Raw genomic sequence first — 14715 nt, forward strand, 5'->3', positions numbered from 1 at the left:
TGATGTAATCAATGTTTTTATTTTATACACAAAGCAACCCATCAAATGACACAATCCCCCACCACACCAAAAAAAAAAAAAACAAATGGGCCTATAGTTTATGTCCAACCCACATACTACAAATAATGAAATATGGGCCTAATAGTTTTACTAAGGCCCAAAGTCAGATTAGGGTTTTCAGAAACTGTACTATAAATGCTTTTTCTATAAATATCTTCGTCTAGTTTAGTGGACGACGACGGCACACAACAAGAAGCTTCACCGGAGAGCAGAGAAGACGCGAAAATGGTAAATTCTTTCTTCACTTTCGAATTCTTAATTGTTCGTTTCGGGTTTTGGGATTGAGATCTTTGAGGATCAACAATACTTGATGTGTGGATTGATGTATTGTTTTTTTTTTTCTTTCCAGATCTAATCTTTAAAGAGTCTCTTTTTGATTATATATGTATGTGTGTGTAACTGATTCATTTCTTTGGGTTTATGAATATGAAAGGTGAACATTCCAAAGACAAAGAACACTTACTGTAAAAATAAAGAGTGCAAGAAGCATACTTTGCACAAGGTTACCCAATACAAGAAGGGTAAAGACAGTCTTGCTGCTCAAGGAAAGCGTCGTTATGACCGTAAACAATCTGGTTATGGTGGTCAGACTAAGCCTGTCTTCCACAAGAAGGTAAAGATTGAACTATCTTATCTTGTATTGATAGTTTTTGCTTTTTGAACTTAGTTTTAGGGAACCATTGATTCTGTATCTAAATTGTGTAGTAGAATCTTGAATCTGAGCAGTGAGAACATAGTACTACAGGATCAGTTTTTGACTTAGATACATGTTGTATTGAACAGGCTAAGACCACGAAGAAGATTGTGTTGAGGCTTCAGTGTCAGAGCTGCAAGCACTTCTCTCAGCGCCCAATCAAGGTGAGAAGAAGCATCTTTACATTCTTGAGTTGTTATTATTGGATGTGTTACTTTGTGATTTGCTTACATTGTATTGTTGTTGTTTGTTTAACAGAGGTGCAAGCATTTTGAGATCGGTGGAGACAAAAAGGGGAAGGGAACATCACTTTTCTAAGTTGGTTTCGTCTTATGTTCTACAATTTTTGTACTTTGCTGGATTTGGAATCCTTTTGTTTTAGCTCTCGTATAAGATTGTCTCGTCTTTTGCTTGTTGACTCTTATATTTTGATTCATCAAGATATGGTTTTGCTGTTAATCATCGACCTTCTATATAACTTTTTGCAAATCTGTTCTCTCTCTATGAAAAAATTCAAGAATCTAACTCAATAGAGACCGCATTATGATGCAGAATCTGAAAGTTCTATATCGTTGTGCAATTAGCTCAAGTCATGCAGTTCATTTATATAGCTAATTTAACAGGACACTCATTTATCGTTATGACTTTATCTGTTCTGAACAGACTGTTCACATGATTTGTACAAAACTCATGAGGCTGCTACAAGCAGAAAGTTTGTTTTTGTTCGTCTTTTTACATGTCAATGCTTGAGAATTAAGCTATGACAAATACCCTAAGTTCACCTCTGTCCCCGCGAGTTATGCGCATGCTATCATCAACATAGGTGACTTCAAAATCTCCAGTTCCCGGGTTTGATGATGGCCTGAAACTATCGGGAAGCCTCGGGATATCAAACGGAGGAATCTGCGATAAGTTTCCTGATGTCTTCACTGTTGTTTTCTCAAATGTTATCTTGATCTTGCAAGTGCCTGTTTTTCCCATCAATATCAAAAAATGCTGCGGATTAGCATTTTGCTCTTACACAATTCAATAAGCGTAAAACACGAGACAAAGAGAGACACAAACCTAAGAGTTCAAATTTGTGAGCCAATGTAGCAGTGGCTTCTAATGGCGGAAATGGCCAAGGAGCACCTAGTTCCACCTCTGCTATGTTGTCAAAGTCTTTGCTAAACACATCAATCCGTTGAAACACCTGGTTCCACACAGTTTTTATGAATCAGAAACAAGAGACAATATAAAAGAAGTTTGCTTTCTACAGACTAACTCAGGTTAGGTGCGTTACCAAATTTAAACAAAAGAAAGCAAGAGTCTTAGCTCATCATCGTTAAGTTCAACCAAGACTACCAATGATAGACCAGACCATACACATACACATACACATATACTTGGCAACATAGAAAAAGGTTTGCTTTCGAGTGATTTGGACATAGCTGACATTGCAAAATTGAAACCTTAGAAAGCTAGATTCTTATCTCATCACCATTCAAACTCAATAGACCATACGGTACACATACACACTACTCGACCACATACCCGAAAAAACCAAATCTTGACTGATAAAAAAGAAAACAGAGGAAATGATTCAAGAATTCACATGACAAGATATACCTGACCAAGAGTAACAGGGATCAAACGACCAGTGGGTAAACCAGGACGGCTACCACCTAAAGACCGAGAAGAGAAGGCGCTGCTATACAACAACCTCCATTTCCCTTGGAGTATATCAAGACCATCGGTTAAATCAACAGGTCCACCAGCAGTTTCAAGATCTTTAGCAGCTTCCTCAGCTTTTCGTAAATCATCAACACTCGCCACAAGTCCTCTGTTCAATCCCGAAACTGCACTCTACAATTCTCACAACACAACACACATAAAAACCCTAACTTTATTCTAATATCACAAAATTGATTCTTTTTTATTATGAATCAGAGAGACTCACAAGTAATTTGAGTTTGAGCAATGCGATTCCCTTGTCGTCTCCTCCCGATCCAGATGATGAAGGTGGTGGAGGATCTCTGTCGCCGCCAATGGATACCTCAACGAGAGACGAATTCGCCTGAGTCAAACGCAAACGAGACGATCTGGGAACTGGAGAGGAAGAGAAAGAGCATCTGGTGGACGGCGGAGGAGAAGAGCGGTGGTCGGAAAGAAGCGCCGGTGGTGAACGTAGTAGTGATGATGAGATAGTAGAAGAAGCCGCCATGGTTGATTAATCAAGAAAAAAAACACACGAAGAGAGTTGAGATATTTATTTCTAGGGAAGAAGAAGAAGAAGCATCTACACAGAGAACAGAAGTAAAAGATTCTCTTGTCTTGTCTTTNTTTTTTTTTTTTTTTTTTTTTTCTGTTGAGTTTGTGTGATTTGAGAAGCACCACGGGTTAGCGCGTAAGCTGTCACGTTTCCTAAATACGTGTTTATTAACCAAAAATGTTGTCATTATTACATTCACATTTTCTATAAGTCATGTCGTTTTATGCAATTCTATGTATAATGTAATCAAAATCGAGTTAAATAAGGATCTCATAAAGCCCAATAAGATATCAGAAGATGCCCAATCCCACAATATTTCACATGATTCTTTTGTTCAAGTCTACAATTTAGCTCGATCTAGTGTTGTTACTTACATCTACAGAAGCTTTGACCCCAACTATTTTTTGTAGTTATTTAACCCGCCTAATCAAATTCTGACATTCACACGTTCATGATCAGAGGTTTCTGGTTTCATTTTTATTAATTTGCCCCGTACATATTTCTCCATAAGCGTTAGAAATTTATTGCATCCTAACCAATTTAATTGACGAATAATTAATCGACATAATTGTAATGGACAAATTATGTTGCTTCCAATACTTAGTACAGTTGTGTTTCTCTCTTTTTGTCATATGACATGCATGCCTTTCATATATGCATTTCTTTTTTTAGAACAACGTATTCTGCTTTTTGGTAGTGATGATGAAGTTTGAAAATAATACAATTTCGTATTTGAATATATATTTTAGTACTGTACGAATGGATTCTTACATGAGAAAAAAAAAACGTTTTATGAGGTCATCAATTGAGTAAAGGGGTTTTTTTTTTTTTTAATGAAATAAGAAACTTTTGCCGACCAACCCGTCGTTCGACCCTGAAGACGATCACAAACAAACGAGAAAACCTTTATCTTAGACCCACTCAGACTCTCCGGTAATCCTAGATATGATCCCATACCACCCAAATTCGTAATCCCCAAAACCCCCCTGCATCTCCGTCCGTACAGCGTCATCCACCTTATGACCAAATTGGATTGAAGAATTAGCAAAATTAATTTGCTGGCCCGAGACTGCCTCATATTGTTTTAAGATATCCAAAATTACCCCACATTGATCCCTATCAACCTTGCAGAAAAATAGACTGTCATCCGCAAATAACAAATGCGTAATTAGGGGACACTTATTCGCAACTTTAATCCCTGTAATCAGTTTATCCCGCTCTGCCCTCCGGATATTTGCCACTAAGACTTCCGTGCACAAAATAAACAAATAAGGGGACAACGGATCACCCTGTCGGTAAAAGAGGGAAAAGAGGGGAAAAGAGGTGATGATCAAGTCGGTAGCTACGGCGGTCCCGACATTTGTAATGTCGTGCTTCCGTTTACCGAAAACAATAACGTCAAAACTCACGAGTGCGGTGGCAAATTTTTGGTGGAGTTCTTCAGGACAGTCTGGGGGGATGCATTGGTTAGCTTGGGAAAAGCTCTGTTGTAGTAAGCAATTGGGGGGCTTGGGTTTTAGGAATGTTGACGCTTTTAATTCGGCTTTGTTGGCAAAGCAATTGTGGCAGCTGATTGACGCCCCGGATACTTTGTTTGCTCGGGTTTTCAAAGGCAGGTACTATCGCAATTCCAATCCTTTGGAACCGATACGATCTTATTCTCCTTCTTATGGGTGGAGAAGTATTATTTCCGCTAGATCTTTGGTTAATAAAGGGCTTATTTTACGGGTTGGTTCGGGGGAGTCCATTTCGATTTGGACGGACCCCTGGGTACCGGGTCAATCCCCAAGACCAGCGAACATCAAGGGTCCTTTCAAGGATCCTTCTCTTAAAATCTCTCATTTAATTGATTATCACACATTTTGCCCTGGAAGATGTTGATCTGATTGGGGCCATTCCTTTAGGAAGTACCCGACTACCCGATTCCATGGGTTGGCATTTTACAAAATCTGGTAAGTATACAGTTAAGTCTGGGTATGATACGGAACGGTCGGCAAGTTCACAGGCTACTACGGTCTCTCGTGTGGGTCCAGAGATTACTCCCCTTTTGGCTGGTATCTGGTGTGTTTCATGTCCACCGAAAATAAAACATTTTATGTGGCAGGTTTTGACAGGATGTATTTCGGTTTCGGCTAATCTTCGGCGTCGCGATATTGCGTGCGATTCTAGGTGTGTCCGATGTGGGGCTGAGGAGGAAACAATTAATCATGCTATTTTCCGGTGCCCACCGGCTAGGAAGGTGTGGGCTTTAGCTCAGGTCCCTGTAGGTTCGGTTTCTTTTCCGACGGAGTCTGTATACGCTAACATGGATGATTTCTTGGGTCATGCTAAGCCGGGATCACAGAAAGTCGCTTTTCCGTGGATTATGTGGTATATTTGGAAAGCGCGAAATGCTCGTGTCTTTGAGAATGTTATTGATAATCCCCTGGATGTAGTACGATTGGTGGAGGGCGAGGCAACTGTCTGGTTGCAGGCTCAGGTGGAGGTTGAGGATGGGGACCAACCTCATACTTCACCAGTCCCTAATTCTCGACAAAGGGGGCCCATACGTTCCCTTCCCCCCTCTTTCACAGGTTATCGGTGTTTTGTTGATGGCTCTTGGAAAGAGTCGGATACTTATGCAGGTGCAGGTTGGGTTTGTTCTACCCGTCACTCGGGGTCAGATATGGGAGCTACCAATTTCCGACGCAGTTTATCTCCATTACATGCTGAAGTAGAAGCCTTTATTTGGGCTATGCGGTGCATGATTGGACACGTCTACCGGGACGTGGCTTTCTATACGGACTGTTCTGATCTGGTGAAGATGGTGTCTTCTCCTCATGACTGGCCGGCTTTTACAACCTACCTAGAAGATATCAAGATAGACCAAGCGGAGTTTTCTTCCTTCTCTCTATCTTTTGTTCCCCGTAGCTCGAACGTCAATGCAGACTCCCTGGCTCGTCAAGCGAGACTCTCTCCGCAACATGTTTTTTTTGTGAACTCGTTTCCTCCAAAATTGGCTCATTTGAGCTGATTCTATTTTGTTGTCAAAAAAAAAAAAAAAATGAAATAAGAAAATTTCTGTTTTTGTTTTCGTTCTTGTCTTTAGAGATAATATCATCCAATTTTTGGTGGCAGCAATTCAATGGTTGAAACTTCAATTTGTGATAACTTTTTGGCAGTTGGGTTCTAATTATGTTGAAAAAAAATGATGTTGTAGCTAGTTATATTGGGGGTTGTAGTATTAAAAGCTTGAATTCAGTTTGTTGACATTTGTGTGTTTAGGTTCTGCCGTTTACAGTTTACTATTTATGTCCATGATATACCGCGTGCTAAACCATGGGCTCTACGAGGTTTTTTAGTCTTTCCTTTTCTCAATTTGTGGTTATTTGCAACATGTAAATAATAATGACGAACTGTTCGACCAAGAAAAGTAGACACGTTAGTGACTTAGTGTGAATGGATCTGGATGAAATTATATGCGTACTAATCGGTAAACAAACATAATTAGGGTCAATTTTTTTAAAAAACATTAGTGTTAATAAATACTACTTGAAAGAGATTCAAATTCGAATATAAGATGGGAAACAGTAAGACATCATTTATAACTCATGTACTTTCGTATGATTCTAGCATAACATTATATATATATATATATATATATATATATATATATAGGGTTGTTCAAAAAAACACATTATATATATATATATATTTATAGTATACTCGACAATTTATACTCCATTAATGCTGCAAACGCAAAGCAATGCGAGTTTCCAAAGTCAAATTTTGGTGAGAAAATGGTAGAGAATGAACGTTTAATCATTTGATTACAATTTAAAAATAATACTCGAGTTACACACTTAACTTCTATTTGCTTTTACAATTTTCAGAGATATTGGTGCACAATTTCTAATTACATGTTGATTGTTTTCCTAATTATGTAGTAATTGTTGTATCTAGTGTGGCACGATTATTTGAAGCTATCTCGTAATTTAGTACTTTGAAGCTATCTTGTAATTGAAACTATTAATGTTTAAGGTTTTTGATACACCAATTAAAAAGACACAAAACATTTTATTTGATTTATCTCTTTTACATAAAATATTATTAAGTTAATTGAATTCAACCAATAAGAAAACATGATGGAAATTATAATTAATATGTGGTTGACAAAAAAAAACATGATGAAAATTATAATTGATCGATTTTTTCATAAAAGCACCCGGTATCTGACAGAATTATATTCCCTCTGTTTCACAAAGAGTGCATTTGACACAATTCACACAAATAAAGAAAACATAGAATTATATATGTTTGCCTCTATTTAATAAGTGATTAGTGGTTTAAATTCAATAAAAAATGAGTTTTGGGTTAATGGTAATTAGAAAATTTAATGAAAAAATCACATTGGAATTGTAAAATAACACTTTTTGTGAAACAATAAAAAATCTTCAGAATGACATTCTTTATAAAACAGAAAGAATATTAATAAAAAATTAAGGATTGAAAAGAAAGAGACTGTTACTAATCACATACTGTATAAAATAATTTATTAACTTTTTGGATAAAATGTCACATATACAAATACAATGATTTAATTACCAGAAGAACATTATAAAAACATATAATTAAATAGTATATATAGATATTTAAAGAAATTTCATTGTTTATCGATAAAACTGCTCTAACATTTAACTTTTTGCATGTAATATTGAACACATGAATTACTTTGAAACAACTTTACCTAAAACATCATTTATATTAAAACGGAAGAATACTAATGAACAAGAAAAATTTCAGCAATAGTTTTTAAAAAAACTATAAAATATATATTTTAATCAATTAATCTGAACACATATATAGTTAAACAGTATAATCAATTGGCACGATCACATTTATTATTCCTTTGCAAGTAGAACATGTGAAAAACACATCTTCTTAACACAAAAAAATCAGTCGTTTTCTAAGTTACCAGTACTAAGTATCCACGTATTGTCTATTTAACCAAACGAAATGCTTTTGTGAAAGTAACATGATTAACGGAAAAAGGTCTAATAACAAGTGGGCTATCTTGAAATTGGAATAAAACGCTAGTTTGCTTTACATTATTACTTAATTAATTAATAATAACCTGTAACACATCTTTAATTGTGCCCAACCACATTTTTGACTTTTAAGCACTAAGCTATACTAATTCGTAATTACTACACATAATAATGCAAAATCAACAACCCAAAAACACATAATCCGACCCCTATACAAGAGAAATACCATTTTTTACAAGTCATCGTGCATGTTTTATAAGAAGACTTTTTTTGCTGATGCCTCCGCTTGAAAATGTAATATGGGAGTGTTGTTTTCGCAAAACACGTCATGTTGAGACTTGGGAGTGTTTTAAAGATTTATTTTGCCAACAACTAAAATGTAAAGCTTTTAGAGCCCATTAAAAATATTTGGTCGAATAATAAATAATAACAGATTTGTAATTTCTTTTGTAAATTTTTTTTCTCCTGTTTGACATACAAATTTTGGAATTCTTTTTAATTAATGTTTGGTTGAAAAAAGAAAAAAAAACTAATTCGAAAGTGTACATTAATTATGGAATGTTGGGGTCCGTTAATAATAATTTTTTTTTGATTTGAAATATTTTAGTCAGAAAACTACAATAATGTAAATATTTTCAAATCTATTACTATAATATTGTTTATGTTATATTCATCATCCATATCGAAAAAATTAAGCAATTAATAAATCTTATTTTTGCGCCTGGCGCCGATATCACCTAAATATGTATAATAAGGTAGCTGAATAAAAATTTTAACTGTTTAATCGATGCAATGAGATTATTGAATTTTGTAAAAAACACATGTACTGGTTGAATCTGAAGAAAATGGGACATGCATTGCATATAACGAGTTATGAGAGGAGAAGACAGTGAGTCTGTTGTACGCAAGTGAAAATTGTTTTTTTCTGTGTAGAAAAACTTGCTTTTATTTTGATTGGTTGATGATACTTTTATTAATTTTTATCTCATCCTAATTATTTGATCTTAATTATTGTATATTAATGTATTTTTTATAAAATAAAAAAAGAACAAAATTCATTATTTTAAAAAATCTATAAATAGAGACTAGTATCGTTTCATTTGGAAATAGAAAAAAACATCATTGTTGATTATAATTTTCTATTATTCTTGACCAATTCTTTTTGTGTGTTTAAACTTATTTTTTTTACTTGCAAAAAAAAAATCAATTATAAATATTATAGAAAATATAAACAATTATTTAGCTCTAGTTTACTCTAAGTTTTAATCGATAATTATTATTAAATATGTAACTATAAATCATAAAAGAAAAAAATATGGAAATATAAAATAGTAGGGTAAGATGTTGAATTTTATTAAACAAAATTATTGAAAAGGTTAAATAAGTAAAATCAAACATGAGTTGAGAGAAGTTTTAAATAAGTGCCAAAAAAATTAACTTATATATCAATATCAAACTTTTGTGAACTGTCGAATATTTTCATCAGACAAAACCTTATTTAAACTTAGTACACTCTTGGCTCATGCACCACGGTAACAGTTTTTGTACTTTTATTTGTAAAAGTTAAAGCGGAACATGTCTTTATTACCAAACAATTATGCAATATTTACCGATAACCTAGGCAGAGGAAATCTTCTAACCAAACCATTTGGGATCAGAACATACTATATTAGTAAAGAATCATATATTTTTTTTTTTTTGAATGAATGTAAAATTGTATTCAACCAAAAAACGTTTTTACAATGAATGCTTCATCTTTTGAAAATAATAGCTAAAAAAATTTGTAATATCCTATAAGTGTTCATAACTTAAGTAGAAGTGGAAGAAGGAGCGTAAGGTCTTGTGGAGAACCAGAGTTGCAGGGCTTCATCGTAGATAGAGAACACTTAGCTTAGGTTAGCTTAGGTTACACTAAAACTAATTATAATATAGATAGAGTTTTTTTTTGTCTGACTTGTTATCGGATGCTTCGATGACACCTGGTTAGATGGGAACTGCATGACCACTCTTGACTGTTGCATGACATGCAAATGCTGACTTGAAGGCAAATTGGCTTCCACTGATTCCCATAAATTTGCTGCAAAATACAACTCATCCAAGTACGCCTTTTTAATAAATAATTCATCGAAATTGTGTTTTAATAATCGATACATTATGTATCATAATTCATGGATCCGCGCCTAGGCGATAATACTATAACACATCGTATATTATATATCTGAAACTTAGAACGAAGTAAAACTAGTTTCTTGCCCAAACCGCCAAACTACCACTCTATTTAATGTATATGTATTTTGTAAAGGATCGGCGACGTTGTAAAGTATTATTTGTTTTTAGGGTTACGTGTATTTTATAAAGTTATACACGTATGCCGAATAGGAAAGCCAGTAGATTCGTATTTAAGTCTACATATAATAATTCGAATTTGTGAGAAGAAATCGAGTACACGTATACCAACAAGGAAGCTAAAAACCGTAATGGGGGCTCTTGCATTTAACTCACAAGTTTGATATCACAAGTTTCAAATTGTGGTCTCTAGAGCATCGTAGTAGTCAAACAAACAAACAAACAAAAAAACAAAAATAAACAAATAAGAGCATCGCACGTGATTTCTATTAACTATGAGAACTTTGCTAAACTTTTGTTACTTTTTCCAATCATTAATTAATCATTAATTACTAATCGTTTCGTATAGTTGCCCGTTATTTTCACATGTTCCAATCTAGAAAAACTGAAATAGACTTCACCCATACTAGTGCCTACCAATTGCATACTAGTCCCTATATTTTGCAATTGTTTAGTGTATTAACAACTATTTCAGAGAATTTGACATACGGTCCCTGAAAGATATACACTCTATCTACATCGTATGATACCTAATGGAATTTGGCATTTAAGTTAGAAATCGAAAGAAACAACAACGTGGGTTGATTATTTGCATCGTTTCCAAAAAATCCTCAATATTTGGTCCAATTGTTTACATATACAATTAAATTGTCAATTATCATCATAACTTCTAAAACGCTTTTCATATACAACAATTAAAATTGTCTATTATCATCATTACGACTATCACGACAAATAGGTACATCTACTTTCTAAAACGGCAAATAGAAAAACTATAATCATCAAAAAAGAATTAAATAAGTTTTGAGGGTTCTTTAGCAATTTTGGTTTATTTAACTATTTCTATATATTGCAGACAGCTGTAAGCTTGTGTCCATCCATATGTATCATAACGAAGATTGCGCTTCGAAAACACTTTAAGAACCTTCCAGTTTTGTTCTGTTTTGTTTTGTCAAATTTGAGCGAATTGTGTGATATGGGTAAGCAAAGAATCGCCGGAAAATTTAGTCTCCGGGACATCACGGCGGCAGAGATGGAAACCTTAGCTAGCTTTTGTGAAGCTGTCTTTCCTCCAGTGGCGCCACCGCAAGAAGAACTCTCCGGCGCAGGTGATAATAACCACCGGAAAGAGGCTCTCCGGTCGTTTTACTCAACATCTGCATCACAAACTCCTATCCTTTGCCAGGTACAACACACTTTCTCTGTTCAGTGTTCACCGACTCAATCCTCTGTTTTTTTTTTCAAGTGCTCCAACTTTTTTTTTGTTTTTTTTAAACATAAATCAAGAACGTGTGACCTAATGATTTGTTTGTGGTTCTCCATAAACCCTAAAATGTCAAAAAATATTGAGTTATTAAAAATAGAACCCTAGGTTTTGAGTAAAAAAGTGAAAGACTTGTTGTTGTTATTAATGGATGCAGAGTATGGAGCTGCTCACAAAACGAGCGACGATGGAAGCTTGTCTTGTTACTAGGCTTATATTGTTCTTGCTTGCTTCTCGGCTTGGGACCTTGCTCATTTGTGGAACCGAGTGTTTGGTCACGAGATGGCCTTTTGTTGAGAAGTTCAGTGAGCTGTCATTGGAGAAGAGGGAAAGAGTAATTCAGAAACAATTCAGAAATTGGATTTTAACTCCTATTAGAGCTGGTTTTGTCTACATCAAAGTTATCTTCCTCTTCTGTTTCTTCTCTCGGGTATATATCTCAAATCCTCTCTGTTTTCTGTTTTTTGTTTTTTGTTTTTTTTGTTACACCAAGTCCAAGACTTTGTCTCAACCACATAGATAGATTATGTTGTTCAATCCGGATAAACTAGTCTAAAATATATCCAAGTAATCGGAAACTGAATCTTATGGTTAAGATTTAAATATTTACTATACATCCAAAGTTTAACAAAAATACAAAATACAAAAAGTGAAATCAAATAGAGCCAAAAGAACTGAAACACGTATTTTCTGTTAAAATTAATGATATGTTTTAAGTAAAATCATCCAAGTTTAAATCGTTTTAAACCAACACTCATACTATATAATTTGTTTTATTTAGGTTATTATTAATATTCCAAATATCCACAAATTAGAAAAGCTTAAACCTAAAACCGTACCAAACAATTATTAATTTATATATACGATATTTACTTTAGCGTATGTAACTACTAATTTCACTGTTATTTTGGTTACAAAAGTTACTAATTTACTTTACATAAACAATTGGTCCCACAAATATGAAAAAACCTAGATCTTAAGTGTATCAAAGCTACTTAATATCGTATACTAAAGGCATAACAAAAAAAAAAATGAAAATCTTATACCAAAACAAAAAATTCGGATTAAAAGCCTTTATATTTCAGTATGATTTTACGTAAAAACAGAGCTACTAATATAAATCTTCAAGAATTTCTTGATTTATCTGTTGCTTATTTTTATTGTAGGTGAGTCCAAAAGGTGAAAACCCGGCATGGGAAGCAATAGGCTACCACGTGAATCTTGACGAAAACAAACCATCTGAAACCTATAAAGCAAGACCTCTTGAGAAAGGTATAGTGGAGACTATGAATGAAACAGAGCAGACTCTCCTCGAATCACTTGCTCGAAAAGGCCTTGAAGCTGACCACGATATGGACCAGGATACCATCAGAATCAAATGTGACGCTGTGGTGATCGGATCTGGTTCAGGAGGAGGCGTGGCTGCTTCTGTTCTAGCAAAATCTGGTTTGAAAGTGGTTGTTCTTGAAAAAGGAAGTTACTATACGCCGTCCGATTATCGTCCTTACGAAGGTCCTGGCATGGACAAACTATACGAAAATGGAGGGATTCTCCCAACTGTTGATGGGAACCTTATGGTTTTGGCTGGAGCTACGGTAGGTGGTGGGTCTGCTGTGAACTGGTCTGCGTGTATCAAAACGCCGAAGTCGGTTCTTCAAGAATGGTCAGAGGATCAAAAGATACCTTTTTACGGTACTAAAGAATATGTTTCGGCTATGGACGTCGTGTGGAAAAGGATGGGTGTCACGGAGAAATGTGAAATGGAGAGTTTTCAGAATCAGATTTTGAGAAAAGGTTGCGAAAATATTGGGGTTAATGTCGAAAACGTGCCGCGTAACTCCTCAGAGGGTCATTATTGCGGATCTTGCGGGTATGGATGTAGACAAGGAGACAAGAAAGGAAGCGACCAGACTTGGCTTGTTGACGCGGTGAGTCACGGCGCAGTGGTTCTAACGGGATGTAAAGCGGAGAGATTCATACTCGAAAAGAAGGGTAGTAACGTAGGAGGCAAGCAAATGAAGTGTTTGGGAGTTATGGCGAAGTCTTTAAACGGAAACATAGCAAAGAAGCTTATAATCGAAGCTAAAGTTACGGTTTCGGCAGGGGGTTCTCTTTTAACACCTCCTTTGATGATCTCGAGCGGGTTGAGAAACCGAAACATCGGTAGAAACCTTCACCTACACCCTACTCTAATGTCGTGGGGTTACTTCCCGGAGAAGAAATCTTCTAGTCTCAGTTTCAAGGGCAAGTCCTACGAAGGCGGGATCATAACATCAGTGAGCAAAGTGTTTTCAGAAGATTCAGAAGTTAGAGCCATCATAGAGACAGCGTCATTAGGACCAGGTTCATTCTCGGTGCTATTTCCTTGGACCTCAGGGCTTGACATGAAGACGAGAATGGCTAGATACTCAAGAACCGCGAGTCTCATAACCATAGTTAGAGATCGCGGATCAGGGGAAGTGAAAACCGAAGGAAGGATAAGGTACGTCGTCGACAAAACCGATAAAGGTAATATCATAGCCGGGCTTAGACAGTCGTTGAGGATACTAATTGCAGCTGGAGCAGAGGAAGTGGGAACTCACAGAAGCGATGGGAAGATACTAAAATGCAAAGGTGTTGATGAGAATTCGATCGAAGAGTTCTTGGACTCGGTGAGTTCAGAGGAAGGGCCAAAGGGGATGACTGAGAAATGGAACATTTATTGCTCAGCTCATCAGATGGGAAGCTGTAGGATCGGAGAAAATGAAAAAGAAGGTGCAATAGATTTGAATGGAGAGAGTTGGGAAGCTGAGAGGTTGTTTGTGTGCGATGCAAGTGCGTTGCCTAGTGCTGTTGGTGTTAATCCTATGATCACAGTCATGTCTACCGCTTATTGTATCTCCACACGAATCGCTAAGTCTATGACCACTGGCATATCTCACTAAAGCTTAGTGGTTTCTATATCCTTGCATAAAATTTCGTGTTTATCTAAGTTGTAAAGTTATTCCTATTAATCAAAATCAAATTATGTGTGACCAATATGATATTTCATAGTTAAAGACTCGTCCTATAAATAAAACCGGGCTAATTAGAC

The 14715-nt window shown here is 35.6% G+C and overlaps 4 protein-coding genes across 5 annotated transcripts; 3 read left to right on the top strand and 1 right to left on the bottom strand.

The window, feature by feature from the left end:
• LOC104746838 (60S ribosomal protein L36a) lies at positions 197 to 1216 on the top strand. The gene is made up of 4 exons (XM_010468373.1): positions 197 to 288; positions 494 to 673; positions 844 to 918; positions 1013 to 1216. The coding sequence occupies exons 1-4, from the start codon at positions 286 to 288 to the stop codon at positions 1070 to 1072; spliced, it is 318 nt and encodes a 105-aa protein (XP_010466675.1). The 5' UTR covers positions 197 to 285; the 3' UTR covers positions 1073 to 1216.
• LOC104746839 (probable plastid-lipid-associated protein 6, chloroplastic) lies at positions 1335 to 3112 on the bottom strand. Its single transcript, XM_010468374.2, has 4 exons — positions 2694 to 3112; positions 2363 to 2599; positions 1820 to 1946; positions 1335 to 1722 (listed from the first exon to the last, which is right to left on the bottom strand). Exons 1-4 carry the CDS (start codon positions 2955 to 2957, stop codon positions 1508 to 1510), a joined length of 843 nt encoding a protein of 280 aa, XP_010466676.1. The 5' UTR covers positions 2958 to 3112; the 3' UTR covers positions 1335 to 1507.
• Positions 4933 to 6018, top strand: LOC104748482. Its single transcript, XM_010470118.1, has one exon. The coding sequence runs from the start codon at positions 4933 to 4935 to the stop codon at positions 6016 to 6018; it is 1086 nt and encodes a 361-aa protein (XP_010468420.1).
• Positions 11238 to 14674, top strand: LOC104746840 (long-chain-alcohol oxidase FAO3). Of its 2 annotated transcripts, none has more exons than XM_010468375.2 (3): positions 11238 to 11564; positions 11800 to 12072; positions 12809 to 14674. In XM_010468375.2, the coding sequence occupies exons 1-3, from the start codon at positions 11355 to 11357 to the stop codon at positions 14564 to 14566; spliced, it is 2241 nt and encodes a 746-aa protein (XP_010466677.1). In that variant the 5' UTR covers positions 11238 to 11354; the 3' UTR covers positions 14567 to 14674. The 2 variants fall into 2 exon arrangements, with proteins under 2 accessions (XP_010466677.1, XP_019092651.1); XM_019237106.1 differs by having other exon boundaries at positions 11311 to 11442; positions 11785 to 12072.

This window comes from Camelina sativa, chromosome 15 (assembly GCF_000633955.1).
Source record: "Camelina sativa cultivar DH55 chromosome 15, Cs, whole genome shotgun sequence".
Taxonomy (NCBI): domain Eukaryota; kingdom Viridiplantae; phylum Streptophyta; class Magnoliopsida; order Brassicales; family Brassicaceae; genus Camelina; species Camelina sativa.